The sequence below is a fragment of the Mastigoproctus giganteus genome, chromosome 7, assembly GCF_048544385.1.
Source record: "Mastigoproctus giganteus isolate SK-2022 chromosome 7, ASM4854438v1, whole genome shotgun sequence".
Taxonomy (NCBI): domain Eukaryota; kingdom Metazoa; phylum Arthropoda; class Arachnida; order Uropygi; family Thelyphonidae; genus Mastigoproctus; species Mastigoproctus giganteus.
Window position 1 is genome coordinate 100,168,989 of NC_143581.1, and position 15,426 is coordinate 100,184,414.

Consider the following 15,426-nt stretch of genomic DNA (forward strand, 5'->3'; position numbering starts at 1 on the left):
CAGTTTTCATGGATACCACATGGCCTGGTTGTTATTGTCTTCCCCATTCTCTCCTCTCTCAAAAAAAATTTATGCAATTCAAACATGCAAGCTCTTAATATAGTATCATTCCCTTAAACTTGATGTAACAACTCATAAGTTTCAGTTAGCATTTTCTCTAGGTTTGTTAAATTTTTGAGGTTGGTTCATTGTTTGATTCTTTTGTCTGTGATTTTTCCAGAAACTACAGTTACACAAGGTAATGAAACCTGTTTCACTGCATGGCAAATGAGCATGTTGGAACATGACTTGGAAGACTAGGGAAGGTTCAAGGTCAACCACTAAGCCTTTGTGTCTCAGGGGCCTGCTTACTGTATGGTTGCTGCAAGTGCAGTCTTGTTCTTTTAATAGCCACACTTCACATGTGCACTTTCATAAAAGCCAAGTGTCATTTCTTCAGGAAATGTTTAAGCTAAACTGAAACACTAACTTAATATGGTAGAATAAAGATAAAATCAGCATATATTCATCTGCTAAGTGTTCCCCTTTCAGAAACTATAACTATCCAAAAAATTTTTCTGTATGCTCCTGCATATTTAAAAACGCATATAGCTTAATTTAATAGCATTTAAAATTTTTGTAGTATCATTCACTGTAAAATTAGTTTAATTAAAAATGAAGTATTTTAATATGGCTAAAAACTTGTGAACATACTGTATAGGATGCTCTGATCTTAATTTTTACTGTTTGAGGAAGAAGAGTGCAGATTATCTCACTGTTCCAGTGGGGATCTTTTTCGTAACAATTTCATTTTAAAATATAATATACAGGCAACCCGGTACTTCTACATACACAGTTTTGCTTTAACACAATTGATAACTTTCAGAAATCCTCACACAACATGGTTTGAGAATTGCGGACAATCTTACATAACACGGTATTTTTGAGCTTTTGTGCTAAGAAAACTCTACTATTATGTAAATTTCAACATTTCCATTCCTTTTTGTGAATCCCTGCTGTTGACTCACTATCATTATCGCCTTTGTGATATTTTTCTAAAGCAAATTTCTGGAGGTCACTACCATAAAACAATAAAAACAATTTGCAGTTTCCTGTTTATTGGTCTTTTCTGTTAGTGAAATCAGAAAAATTATAAACGGATAGTAAACTATCTTTCATTTGCGATAACTCCGATAGTTGGAATTTAGTGGGTTTTCTTGTTATTATGGTGATATGTGTTTCCCCCTTCCATGAAATATTCAATCATATATAAAACATAAATTTTCAGAAACTTTTCAGAAAGTAAGATTGTCTGCAATTCTCAAACCATGTTGTGTGAGGATTTCTGAAAGTTATCAATTGTGTTAAAGCAAAACTGTGTATGTAGAAGTACCGGGTTGCCTGTATATTATATTTTAAATTATTCTGTATCTCATTTGTGCGTATCAAGTTTGTCGCAACTTGTGCATGCCGTGTTCTTTGTTATTAATTGTTTATCATTTTTAATGTTTTAAATTTTATAACAAAAAAAAACAAAAAAAAAAAACAAGTCAGTGAACAGAAATATCAATTAGTTAGTATGTACATATTACAGCACGTATTAATTAAGCAGTGTACATAAGTGTAAATTTATTTTTATTTTGCCAACTGGAAAATATTCTTCCGATTTTCACATATCATTTAACTTTGTTAATTGGTAAGGGAATAAAGTTAAATTTGTACTTTATACCTTTAAAGCGGGGGTCCACTGTATTTTGTTGGTAGATCCCTGGGTTATATTCCGTGCTATTGAACTGCCTGTTTGAGACCGTAAAAAATTGACTTACAAGTATATGATATATAAGTATTGACCTATAAATTATAAGCATGACACATAAGTATCACAGTTTGTAAGGTAAGATGTTTGTTCAGTTATTACTATTTAAGTTACTACTATAAAAATTAACTTTCTGATAATTATAAAAAAGGTGTATTTTTGTCGTCTTCTGGTAACCCCCATTTTTGTAGTTTCTTAGTCCCATATAACAGTTTCGCATTATGAGATTTTTAGGAACCAAACTACTGTGTTGTACTAGGGTTACCTGTAGATGGTTTAATCAATGAATTTTTCTTTGAAACAATTTTTTGTGTTTTGTATAAACAAAATTTGCACATTAATGCTTTTTTTTTTTTAATGCTAATTCACTACAATCTCCCATCATAACTAGAGGCTCACATCTGGTGAGTATGAGGGTGGCACACCCGGAGTCCTGAGCTGGATATCATCATTCTTCTCTTTCTTCGTGATTCCTTTCTACTTCTGACTCTTGTTTTCTCTCTCTCTCTCTCTCTCTCTCTCTCATAGGGTAATTCAGATTTTTTTTTTTTTTTTTTTGGCTTTTGCAGCATAAGCCTCAGGCTTCTTTGCACCATATAGATGCCGACCGGGCTAGCCGGGTGGGTGAAGTGCCTACCTGGCAACCCAAAGGTCGCGGGTTCGAATCCCGCCTCGGGCTTGGATCAAAGTACTGCAAAAACCTTGGGAGGTGCATTATGGCCAAAAAACTACCAAAAAAAAAAAAAACATATATATGATAATAATGCAGAACTGCCTTTCACCAAGGGTATCAAAAGTTGAGGTGGATCTCTTCATGTTCTCTATTCAGTTTGAACATTGGAGGCTAACATTTTCCAGCCATCTCTGTCTCTTGCTTTTTGAAAAAGTTCTTGTGTCAAAAGATCCCTTATCCATTCTTTGATGTTATCAAGCTACTTTTCTCGTCTTGTTTTTGCTCTTAATCTTCCCTTGCAGGATTAGTCTCTGCAGGTCATATTGAGGACCTTGAATAATATGCCCGAGGTAGGCAGTCTTTCTCCTAGTGGGATTTCTTTGTTATTTCTTGAAGAGGGGCTAAATTGAAAAAGAATTTCTATTACTACTGACCAAAATGACAAACATTACTTACTGGAAGCATTCCTGCACTAAGATGAATATAGAATAAATTGTAATCCCCAAAAAAATTCTTAATTCTTGTGAAATTGGCAGGGGGGGGGATGGATTCAAGTTTTTTGTTAGATTTATTTTTTTTATAGTTTCTTCTTACCAGTATACCCATGTGTAATGTAATTTTCATATACAGTTGTCTTTTTATTGGCTATTTTGTGGGTCCTGTAATTATTTAAAATATTTGTATTATAAATCATTAAAGAAAGTTAACTGAAAGAAGCTTTTACTTTCAGTGCAATGCGTAAATTCCGTGATATGGATAAGCGTGCCATTGTGGAAAACAGTGTAGACACGTTACTAGATACCATTCATCAAAATGCGATAACACGCTTAACAATATATTCTGGGACAAAGCTGTCAGCCAATAAAGTGTGTACTACAGGTATGGATGGCAAAATGGTCATTTGGGACTTGAAAGTAAGTTTTATTATTTCATTATAATTGTAAGTAACCTGGAAATAATTCGGGCGATTCTTTTAATAAAACATTGGTTTAACTTTGTGAAAGGACTTAATAGAATTCATGGTGCCATTGAAAATTCCTTCCTCAAATTGTCCTTAAATGGTTTGTTGACTTAATTGTCCTTTAGTGGTTCATTGAGGGGGTTGCAGTTGGCTAGTCATGTTAGCAGGAATAGCAACCAAGTCACTACACTTTTTAGCCAGCTTATTCTTTAGCTCAGTGATTTTCAACGGCTGCAATATCACCCCCAAGGAGGCAAAATTTGGGTTTTGGTGGGCAAAAAAAATGGGTATTTCGATGATTTGTGGCCCTCAAGTTCAATCCTACCCGATGACATCCTTTCCTTAATATTTAATTTCTCTCATTGGGTTTTTCTTTTCCCCTGAGACATCTGATTTAACATATGGGTATATTATGAGTGAGTGAGAAATTTTGATAAAAGGAAAATAGTGGGTGTGATTTAATTCAACCACCTTTGCTTTTCATAGGCATTAAATGCCTAAGTGCTTTCAGAGGAATGTCTCCAAAATCCTTGCCATTTTCGCCTTTCCGACAGCCGCGGCTTGGTGGGCATGGTTATTTATTTATTTTTGTTCCATTGGTCAATATATGAGGCATGGATGGGATGAGGAAATGTTTCAGTCTACCGTTTCTACTTTCTAAGCGACAATTAGTATTGATTTATTGTATCCTTGTGGGAATTGTATAATTTTGATCCACAGTGCTTTTGTGAGTAACATGGGCTATGAAAGTTAAATAAAAATAGCTTATTTTATTTAATTCTTTGTAGTTATTCAACCCATCATCAGTGATGCGAAGTGCTGGAAAGAAAAAGTGTCAACAGTATCTGGATGAATATCTAGCTTATGGTTTTATTTGAAAACCCATTCGACTCAAGACAACCTATGCGTCTTATGTGTGATAGTTTTTTTTTCAAATGAGGCTATGAAACCATCAAGACTTTTAGATCACTTAAAAAGGAAACATCCTGATAAAGTTGGTAAATATATTGAATATTTTAAAAATTTAAAACAGAATTTTGAGCAATGTAACACTGTTACTTCCTTATTTAAGAACACACAAACAAATAATGTCAGAATGATTGCATCCATCTTATAAAATTGCAGAAATGATTGAATCTTATATTGCAGAAATGATTTGTATCTTATAAAATTGCAGAAATCATTGCAAAAACTGGTAGTGTTCATACAGTTGCTGAGACTGTTATACAACCTTCATTAGAGACTGTAATTTCAACAGTGATGCATCAAAATCCTTCCAGTATTTTAACAGCATTGCCATTGAGCAACAATTCAATTTGTAAATGAATCGATAAGATGTCAGTTAACATTGAAGAGCAGCTAATTGACAAACTGAAAACGAGAAAATTTTCTATTCAGATTGATGAATCCACAGTTACTGACAATAAGGCCCTTCTAATGGCATACGTTCGTTATTTCAATGATGATTGTAAATTGCAAGAAGAGATGTTTGTAAAATCTATAGAAACTGACTGTACTGGAGCATACATTTTTGCTGCTGTAAAAACATATATGAGGAAAAACAAGTAACATTGGAAAATTTGGTATCTGTGCCACTGATGGTACTAACTCCATGGTTGGAAGACATAAAGGTTTTATAGCCCTGAAGTGAAGTTGTGCAGCGATACCATCTGGTTGCAAAAAATATTAGCACAGTTCTTTATCATACAATGAACTATCTCAAGCTTCACCAAAATTTACAAACTATACAATGTATAGAAAAGACAGGATGTTGGAGTCTCCTGTTCATGGAGGAGTAGCTGTGCTTGTAAAATCAGTCATACTGTCCAGGCAAATTCAGTTACATACTAGTCTAGAAGCTGTGGCAGCACGTATTTCAATCGTTATATCAATAACCCTAACTTCTATATATATTTCCCCTTCTCAAACATTTTCAAATACAGAACTTGATAATCTTATGCAAGTATCATCTCCAATCTGCCTTTTTGGTGATTTCAGTGGCTACCATCCATTATAGGGGTCACCTGTGATTGACACAAGAGGCAAATTAATCAAAACATTCATGAATAATAACAATCTAACTAAACTAAACTCTAGATCTCCCACTTATATTCACCTAACTACAGTATTACTTCTGCAATAGACTTGTCAATCTGCTCACCATAAATCCTTCCAAGCATGACATGGTCAGTGATAAATGATCCACTAAACAGCGATCACTTTCCAATCCTTCGTTACAAACACAGGTAACTGCAACTCTCGAGCACCGATCCGCCTGTAAGTTCAAGAAAGCAAACTGGGAGAGCTACTCCACCCAGGTCAGTTAGACAGCAGTTATGTTCAGCAACATCCAATTGAAGATGTAACTACCTGCTACCAATTAGATACTAACTGGAGCTAAAAATTCAATTCTGAAGTCACAACCTTACAAGTGCTCCCACCATAATAATTAGGGGAATACAGATTGCTCTGATGCCAAGCATGAGAAAAACTGTGCTTGGAACAAATTTCGTAAGTTTTCTACAACCAGAAATCTAATCAAATACAAAAGACTTAAAGCCAATGCGAGGCAGATTAGGTGGAAAGCCAAACATGACTCCTGGATCTCATTTGCCTCAACTATCACCAAAGACACTGACCCACAACTCATTTGGAGAAGAATAAAAGCACTAAATGGAAAATTTTCTCGACCACCCTGGCCAATATTCTGCTGCAATGGAAAATATCTTTCTGCAGCTAAGGAAATTGGCAAGCTGCTAGCAGAATCATTCTCTACAATATCTGCTTCTGCTGCATATCCTTTCAGCGCATCAAGGCAGATGCAGAATGCCGCAAAATTACTTCTCCACACAGCTTGTCACTTCCATACAATCAGCTGGTTAATTTAACAGAACTCAAGAAATTCTTAAATAAATCTTCAAATAGTGCTGCTGACCCAGCTGACGTACATTACATCATGCTAAAACAATTACTTGAAGAGGACTTAGTCTTACCCTACTGATCTTCTGTAACCAAATCTTCTCAGAAAATGCTTATCTGCTTTCCTGGCGTCATTCTTTCATACTTGCCATACCAAAACCAGGCAAAGATCCTTCTGTGATTAAAAATTATAGGCCAATATCTCTCACAAGCTGCATGGGGAAAATTTTTGAAAGAATGGTACATATGAGGCTTACCTGGATCTGAGAAGCAGAGAACCTTTTAACAGATCATCAGAGTGGCTTTTGTAAGAACAGATCAACTCTTGATGTCCTTATCACAGCTGGATCGAGTATTTGCAATGTCTTTATCATGAAGCAACATCTAGTTAGTCATGGTCAATTTAGATATTGAAAAGTCATTTGATACTATCTGGTGACATGGTATTATTATGGACCTTTATCTCACCTAGGACTAAGGGGTCACTTCCCTCAGATAATTCAGAATTTCTTACGCCACTGCTCTTTTCAGGTCTGCTATCCAAATGTACTGTCTACACATTACATTCTGGAAGAAGGAGTACTACAGGGATCTGTACTCAGTGCAATGTTATTTGCAATTAGAGTCAACAGCATAACCAGAGACATCCCCAAAACCTGGAGGCTTATATGTACACAGATGACCTCGCCATCTCCTGCCATTTGCAAAGCATGAATACCATTGAATATCAACTCCAACTTGCCATTAACAGAATTGAATCCTGGATGTCATGCAACGGATATCGACTAGCCGAACAGAAGTCTACCACTACTCACTTTTGTAAGCAATGTGCTCTCCACTCCCATCCTGAATTACAGCTAAACAATAATGCAATACCAGTAGTAAACAGCATCAGATTTTTGGACCCGATATTAGATAAAAAGATTAACTTCCAAGCACATATCACATATCTACGAACAACTTGTGTAAAAGTTGAACTCGCTTTAATCAGTCTCATCCATATCATGGGGAGCTGATCGGTATTCCTTACCTCACTTCTACAAGTCTCTGATCCGATCAGGCCTAGATTATGGTTCTCCCATATATGAGCTAGGAAAAGCACATTAGAACAGCTAATTGTCATCCAGCACAGTGCCCTGAGGCTGCGCTGGGAGCATTTAGAACTTCTGCAGTGCACAGTCTTTATGTTGAAGCCCACTATCTTCCATTACATCTTTGTAGGAAAACATTATTGCTTTCTAGATTACTTCTAAGATCCAGTCTTCCATCACACCCCAGTTGGAAGTATCTTTATCACACTTGGTGGTATTCTTTCTATGAGAATAAGCCACATGAAAATTTACCTGCCTCACTCAGGACAATTGCACCTGTTCCACCTTGGATGTATGTTTCTGCCTCCCATGATACACATTTTCTCCAGCGGGGGAAGAATGTCATACTCCCTACAACATCAGACAGTTGCATTCAGCTCATGCTTCTCTTAACTCCCATGCTTGTAAAATATATACTGACAGATCGAAAACTGACAGTATGGTAGGTGCTGCAGCTGTTTTTCCTTCATGTACAATTACAGCCACACTACCGTTAACATGCTGTGTCTTCGCTGCTGAACTTTATGCCATCACGTTAGCGCTTAAGTAAAATTATTGAATTTTCCATCTCACCTGCAATAATTTACACTGATTCTTTCAGTGCTATCTATGCCATAAAGAAGAACTTCTCCACTTCTCATCCTACATGGATTGGATGCCTTGAATGGATTGAGCACGCTGAATTCTGATGGGATCCTTCCACTTGTTCAGATTATGAACCTAAGGGGGCAGATGTAGAATAGATGTGCGGAAATTTGCCTTTAGCCAGCGGGTGGTTAATTGCTGGAACAAACTTCCATCTGTCGTTGTGGAAGTTGATAGGTTAAATAAATTTGAGGAACTGGATAAATATTTAGAGGAGATTGTTTTGTAAATTATTTTTTTAATTTTTTTTTTGGCTTATGCTGCCTAAGGCCATACACTTGCTTTCTTGCATCACATGCTACTACTACTACTACTACATTGAAACACATTCATTCCCAGCTATTCTCCTGAAGTGTGTCCAATCAGTCAATCAGCTTTTGCTGGATCCCTGGCCATTCTAGCATTCCGGGAAATGAAAGTGTGTACTTTGCTGCTAAACATTCTCAATCCACTACCTCACAACATCCTCAGGTTCCTTACACTGACTATAAGCCTGTTATTCATAAGGCATGTTATGACAACTGGTCACATATCTAGAAAAGTAACTCCAACAATAAACTGTACCAAATAAAAGAAGATCCAAAGCTATGGCTCTCCGGCTTAAGATGAGAGGAAGTGGTATTGACAAGACTCAGAATTGGACACGCTCATCACACTCATCTCGTCCTATTGGGAGAAAATCCACCTCAGTGCTCAACCTGTCAGATGCAATTTATGGATTGGCATTTTTTGGTTGATTGTCCCTTACGTTCAGACACCTTTCACCTCTCCACGTTGAATATATCACCTGATTTATCTCATTTATTAGGAATGAAGCGAATATTGAAGAACCTTTAGTGTATCTAAAACATATTGGCTTGTACAGGAGCATATAGATTTAACATCTATAATTATAAACTGTAAATTGCTTGTAAATAAACAATGAACAGACACAATTTGGCCTCAGCCCATGTGTTGTTAAGCCCAATATCAACAACAGTAACAACGTCTGTCAGCTGATTTCTTTACTATTTAATCATCTTCACCAGTGAAAATGCCTGTTCGCAAATATAACTAACTTTCAAACAAACATGCATAATTAGTTGCTTTCTGAGAGAGATTAGGAAAGGTTTCTTTTGAAAGACAATTATAGAAGTTCAGTAGATTCCCCTCTTTGAAGTGGGAAATCTTTAATTTGTACGGTCTCTCATTGCTACGCTGAAGTTCGTCGAGTTCCAACTGTAAATTTGAATTGGCATCTTTATAGGAAGCTTTGAAAGGATTTTCAAAAATTTTTTTAAAATGTTTTTATCATGCTCTCTGGCCACAAACCTCTCTCTATGAAAGATTAATGAATACATTCTACATGACAAACATACTTGGAACTATTCATATTATATTTGTTAATCACTTCTTGGCACTTAGGGAAGTGAGAGGTGTTATTGTTTGCAAATTCTCTAAATAGCTCTAATTTTATCTAAAGACCTGTTGACAAGTTCACAAATAATTTGGTTTCTGCCCTGTAATGTCTCATTTAATGCATTAAGATGGGCTGTAATATCTGTCAAAAATGTAAGTTACAAATTAATTTCAGAAAAATATATTAAGATCTTGGTCTTTTTCTAATAAAATATCCTGACTTCTTCAAAAAAACAACAAAATGCTGCAAAACCTTCTCTGCTAAGCCAATGGATTTCAGAATAGTACCATAATATTGCCATATTCAGCTTCTGTTTCCTCAAGAAGTGCTTTAAATTGTCTGTGGTTCAGAGAACTAGATCTAATGAAGTTAACTGCCTTATCAGCACCATCCATAACTTTATAAAAAAATCTAAGTCACAAATCTAATGTTTAAATCTCTCCCTATCTAATCTTTCAGGTGGATTATGCAGTGATAGTTCAGCTCATTTTTGTATCCCATTTGCCATAAATGTTTAGATAGAAGAAACACTGAATTTTTGAGCTCCAGTCATCAAGGGAATGCCATTGGTAACTATTGCCACAAGTTTTTCAAAGTGCCTTTAAATAAGCCTTCAAGAAGATCAGGTCCCTTTGTCTGATCTTTTAACAGATAGGAGTGCAAATTAAATGATTAACCTGTTGACTGCTGTGTCGGCCGTATATGTCTGACAGGCCCCAGGTGCCAAGCGATTTTCTGAGCTCTATAAAGCGATTCAAAGCATTCTCCTTGTTAGTTTCTCTTAAGTTCTTAAAAAAAGCACAGTAGACTTCATCTTACAAGTTGTAAGTTAAGTCAGGAAATAAAAGACAACTTTCCTTTTATTTTTATTAGAGTTACTAACCTAACAACCGCTTGGCCACTCATGGCATTACTCCTGCCTCCCCATGGCAGGGCCGGTAACCTGAGTGGGAAAGCCAACCCTCAGGGCCCAAAGGACAAAGAAACCTTTCCCTCAATTGATCAGTTGAGATCACCTACTGATCAAGACCAACCCGATCATGACTCCTATCAAAATAAAAGACAAAAAACAGATCTATGTGAACAAGATCACCCAACCTTTCTCCTTATTCATTCTGTATCAGATTCTCCTGTTAGCAAATTATCCCCATTTCTAATCCAGAAATGCTTGGAAAATGCTGCAGGATCACCGAAGATGGTAAAGCGATTACAGTCTGGAGATCTGCTGGTAGAGACAATGAAGCCAAAACACTCGGAAATGTTATTGAAACTGACTACTTTTGGTGGAATTCCAGTGAAAATAATGCCTCATGCCACTCTGAATACATCTAAAGGAGTTATAGCAGAGTGGGACCTGATTAACATCTCAGAGGATGAAATTGTACAAGAATTGACAGAACAAAGAGTAATACATGCAAAAAGAATTTTAATCCGGAAAGATGGAGAATTAAAGCCAACAAGGAACATAATACTGTTCCTTGTTTGGGAACTTTAGTACCCCAAACTTACCAACAATGGTTAAAGCAGGGTATCTGAATTGTCGTATACGTCCATATATACCGAATCCCATCAGGTGTTGCAAATGCCAGAAATATGGACACTCCCAGGTAGCATGCTGTGGCACTATGATTTGCCCAAACTGTGGTTCAACAGAACACACTTAAGCTGATTGTACCGTAACCTCCTTCACCTGTCCCAGTTGAAAAGGTAACCATCCAGCATATTCAAAAAATTGTGAAAAGTGGGAAAAGAAATACAAAACAGAAAACAAAGTAACGACGTATACACAAGCAACCCAACACAATCATTCTATTGCTATTCAAACTGACATTGCAGTCCCTCCAAACATTTCTTTTACAGGTTGGGCCAGGTCCGTGCTTAATGCTAAGCCACAACCTGCCAAACACAAGCAACTGGAACAAGGAATTAATACTCCAATTTCAGTTCCACCCAACATGCCTGAAACTACGAAAAAAGCAGACAAAACAGTACCAACAGATCATGCTCAGACCAAGAAAAAATTCCCTATACATATGGATGTTGACAACAAAACTGACCAAGAAGAAACTATATTAGGACTTCATGCAGAAGAACACATGGATACAGAGAGATCGGTTCCCCCCAAAAAAGACAGAAATAAATCAGATTGTTACAAACAAACTGCTTAAAAAAAAAACAGACAGATCAAAGCATAACTCCTAAAAGCAAGTAATGCAGCACATACTTCAATGGAATTGCAGAGGCATACCAATACTGATGATATATATGACCTGATCAATAAGTACAATCCAGTGAGTGTTTGTCTGCAAGAAACAAATTTAACACCACAGGTAACTCTCTCAATTAGAAACTTCACAATGTACAGAAAAGACAGGAATACTGCAAAATCCGCACATGGAGGAGTAGCAATACTAGTTAACTCTAAAATCCCAGTTCAACTTATCTCTCTACAGACTGACTTAGAAGCTGCTGCTGCGCATATTGTGCACAGCAGCAGCTTCTCTTGTTTCAATATACCTCCCACCAAACAGACTTTTCATGCTTAAAGAACTAGAAGATCTTATATCACAATTGCCAGAACCTTTCTCCTTTTTGGAGATTTCAATGGGCATCACCCGTTGTGGGGATCTTGAAGCATGGATAAAAGAGGACATGCGATAGAGACATTACTGAATCAACAGCAATTAACCTTGCTAAATACTAGCCATCACACTTATGTCCCTCTACCCACAGGCTCCACTTCAGCAATTGATCTGTCAATCTGTTTCCCCATACTGTTCCCCAGTATGGAGTAGTCAACCTTATATGATCCACATAACAGTGATCATTTTCCAATTATATGTAAAATACAAACAAAACAATCCCACTCTCCAGATTACAGAGTAAAATGGAAATTCACAAAAGCAAACTGGACAAAATATTCAGTCTGTGTTTATTTTGATGAACAATACAACTTACAGTTCGACATATTCTGTTAGATTGTTCGCATTATTCCCATATCAGAAATACTACCTTCCTTTCTCTGACACAAATGCAAGAACCTTCATCACTAACCCACCTATTGGGAAACAATGCCAATCTGAATGAGCTTTTCGCTTATCTCAAACAAATTAGACTTTATGGATATATCTAGTATTAAATAAGGCAAACTCCGCTACCATTCCAAATATTTGAATAGGCACATTTTGGCCTCAGTTGCCCTTGTGCCGAAAAACCTAATAAATTAAAAAAAAAAAAAATGTCTTACACCATTACATTTTTCAGGTGCCACGTCAGACATATATTGCCAACATCCACTGTTTCAGTTGGAGCTGCGTCGGCTGTATAGCCGACGCAGCTCCAACTGAAATTTACGTTATTTTTGTAAAGTGTGGCCTCTGGTGTTACATGTGATGAAATTTGTATGCCGCTATGAGAAAAAATAAGCAAGTAACTGGTCATTATTTAAAAATTCTTTATTATTGCAAATTATAAAATTTGCAATAATAAAGATTTATGATGTTGTCCAAAACACTCCTTCAACTGATCCTCCTTCCGACTCTCAATTTTGCGTAACAAAAAACACACATCCTTCTAACTTTCTTGTTGTTTGTATCAGTTTTTGTCATTAGCATATGAGTGTTACCACATTTTGGCCTTTCACGTTTCTCTTTCCATTCTATATTTAGCAAATCTGTAACTACCTCGTCCCGAAAGCTTCTTATTTTTATTTGTTTTCGCGTAACACTCTTGTATACCATACACATTGACAACTGATATTCCGAGTATATATTCTATTGCTATTTTCCGGTACGACTTTACCCCCTTTCTTAGCATTGTGGCATATGAGCCCATTTGATCTGACAGGTCAATGCCTGCCTTTCCCTTATTATAAGCTAGAATAGAAAGTTTTTTTTTTTTTGCTTCTTTCCGTCTTCCTTTTCTGGTGGAGGGTCCATCAACCATTTCTGGGACATGCTTTGTTGTTAGTAGTCTCACATCTCAAGCATCTTGCCACTTTAGAACAATAATTCCAGTTTTATCACAAATAAAATGGAATTGTTACAGTCGCTTCAATCTCAGGTTCTTCGGTATTTTCAAATTGCTCATCTGTGTTTTCTTCTTCCATTTCCATTTCTTTTCTTCCTTGGCGATCATCTCCCATTTATTTTGCTTTGAGTACACGACTTCTTTGGGCATAAATTTTTTATTTGCTCTTAATGTACCAACAACGTGAGGTTTTTTTTTTTTTTTAATGAAGAAACGATAACGCCAGATGGTAGCAGGTATAAAAGTTGTCTGCATACAAGGTGCGACCTTCATTTAGAAGTCCTTGCGATAACTTCGCAGACCTTTGCAGCTAAACCTATGGATTTTATATAATTTTCAGATTTACCTGAATAGATCTTGCTTGACCAGGTATATTCTTCAGTGGAACATAACTTGAGCAGCTTGTTCCATACCTGTGCACTTTATTTGGAATATCAGTCTGCCCCTCCAGGGAATAAGAATTTCGTCAATGATGCAATCTTCACCGGGGAAAATATTTTCTGATATTACAGCTGCAAAACATCTATCAGGTGTTGTATCTTACTGAGCCTGTCCCCTGGAATAGCAGTATAGTAAATAATTTATTACTAAATTATTTTTATAGATAGGTTTGGCTGACCAGTAAGATGCAATACTGCCCAATCATACTAGTCCCATGCACAAAAGCTTGAAAAACTTTCATCTCATCAGCAGTTGTTGAAACCCACTTTTTAAACGACTCTGCCACGAAGCTGGGTACTCTGAATTTTCTGTTCGGCCTATCTGTTTGTTTCTGTTACAATAAGATTTATTATTTCTTCATCAAAAAATAATGAAAACGCCTCAAGATGAGTAATGTTTCTTGATACATCTATTTGCAGTCCCGATTTGCCTGTAAAATCAAATCTTTTTTGGCATCCTTCATATTCAGTCGCTTCAATCTCAGGTTCTTCGGTATTTTCAAATTGCTCATCCATGTTTTCTTCTTCCATGCAGTCTTGAAGCACTTCTTTGGTATTTTCCAGTATTTCAGTAACTCCTTAATTTGAAGAAAAATCCCTGTCAGGATCTTTTACCGAATCGTCAGAGTCGAAATATTTTTTATCTTCAGAACTACTACTAAGATTTTCAGCAATTTCTCTTAGTTCCTCTTCTTTTAGCAATTTTCTTTTAGCCATTGCTGTTTAGAATTTTTTTTTTTTTTACAACACTTGTACAAACTTGCGGAGAAACCCAACACAATAATAATGGGGATAATACAGTGCAGTAATGAACTTGTTTTCACAAAATCTCTAACAATACTGACAAACTTATTGCAACATTTGAGAGTTTATTTTATTGCGATTAGTTGTATTGCAGCGTGCACCGCATGTGCAGTAAACTAATCACAAACAAGATTCACGTGTATGCCATAATAGCATCACACATATGTGGTCTACATGGCATCTCAACAAATAAAGTAACCTACTGGGCCAAGTCAGCCACATATGCGACACAAAAAAAAAAAAAAAAAGACTTTTTTTTGATATTTTAAGTGAAAAAACTGCATAACACTGACACTTTAATATTTATTTTAGAATTACTAATCAAATTATTTACTAAATATTTTTTGGCCCCGGGGAATTTTTTTCCCCTTAAACTAGCTTGGCACTCAACGTGTTAATGTAGTTTCTTTGTTGTATAAAACAATTTTTTTCTTTCCATTAGTCGTTAAATACTCGATTATCAACTATCATCTACTACTTTGCTGACCGGGCTAGCCGGGTAGGTAAAGTGCCTGCCTAGCAACCCAAGGGTCGCGGGTTCAATTCCCACCTCGGGTTGGATATCACGATGGTGCCGAACCAACCGGTTGGTTGGTTGGATATCCCGGCCACGATACACGAATTAAGCAAGAAAAAACTGGTTCCTTCGTGTATTGATCACATCATACGA

The 15,426-nt window shown here is 36.4% G+C and overlaps 1 protein-coding gene across 1 annotated transcript in view; it reads left to right on the forward strand.

The window, feature by feature from the left end:
* The window catches only part of Arpc1 (Actin-related protein 2/3 complex, subunit 1A), a 340,336-nt gene that overhangs the window by 268,949 nt on the left and 55,961 nt on the right, over positions 1-15,426 (forward strand). Inside the window, 1 exon segment of the mRNA XM_090377047.1 lies at positions 3,199-3,382. Within this exon segment, the coding sequence (XP_090233173.1) occupies positions 3,199-3,382 (184 nt within the window).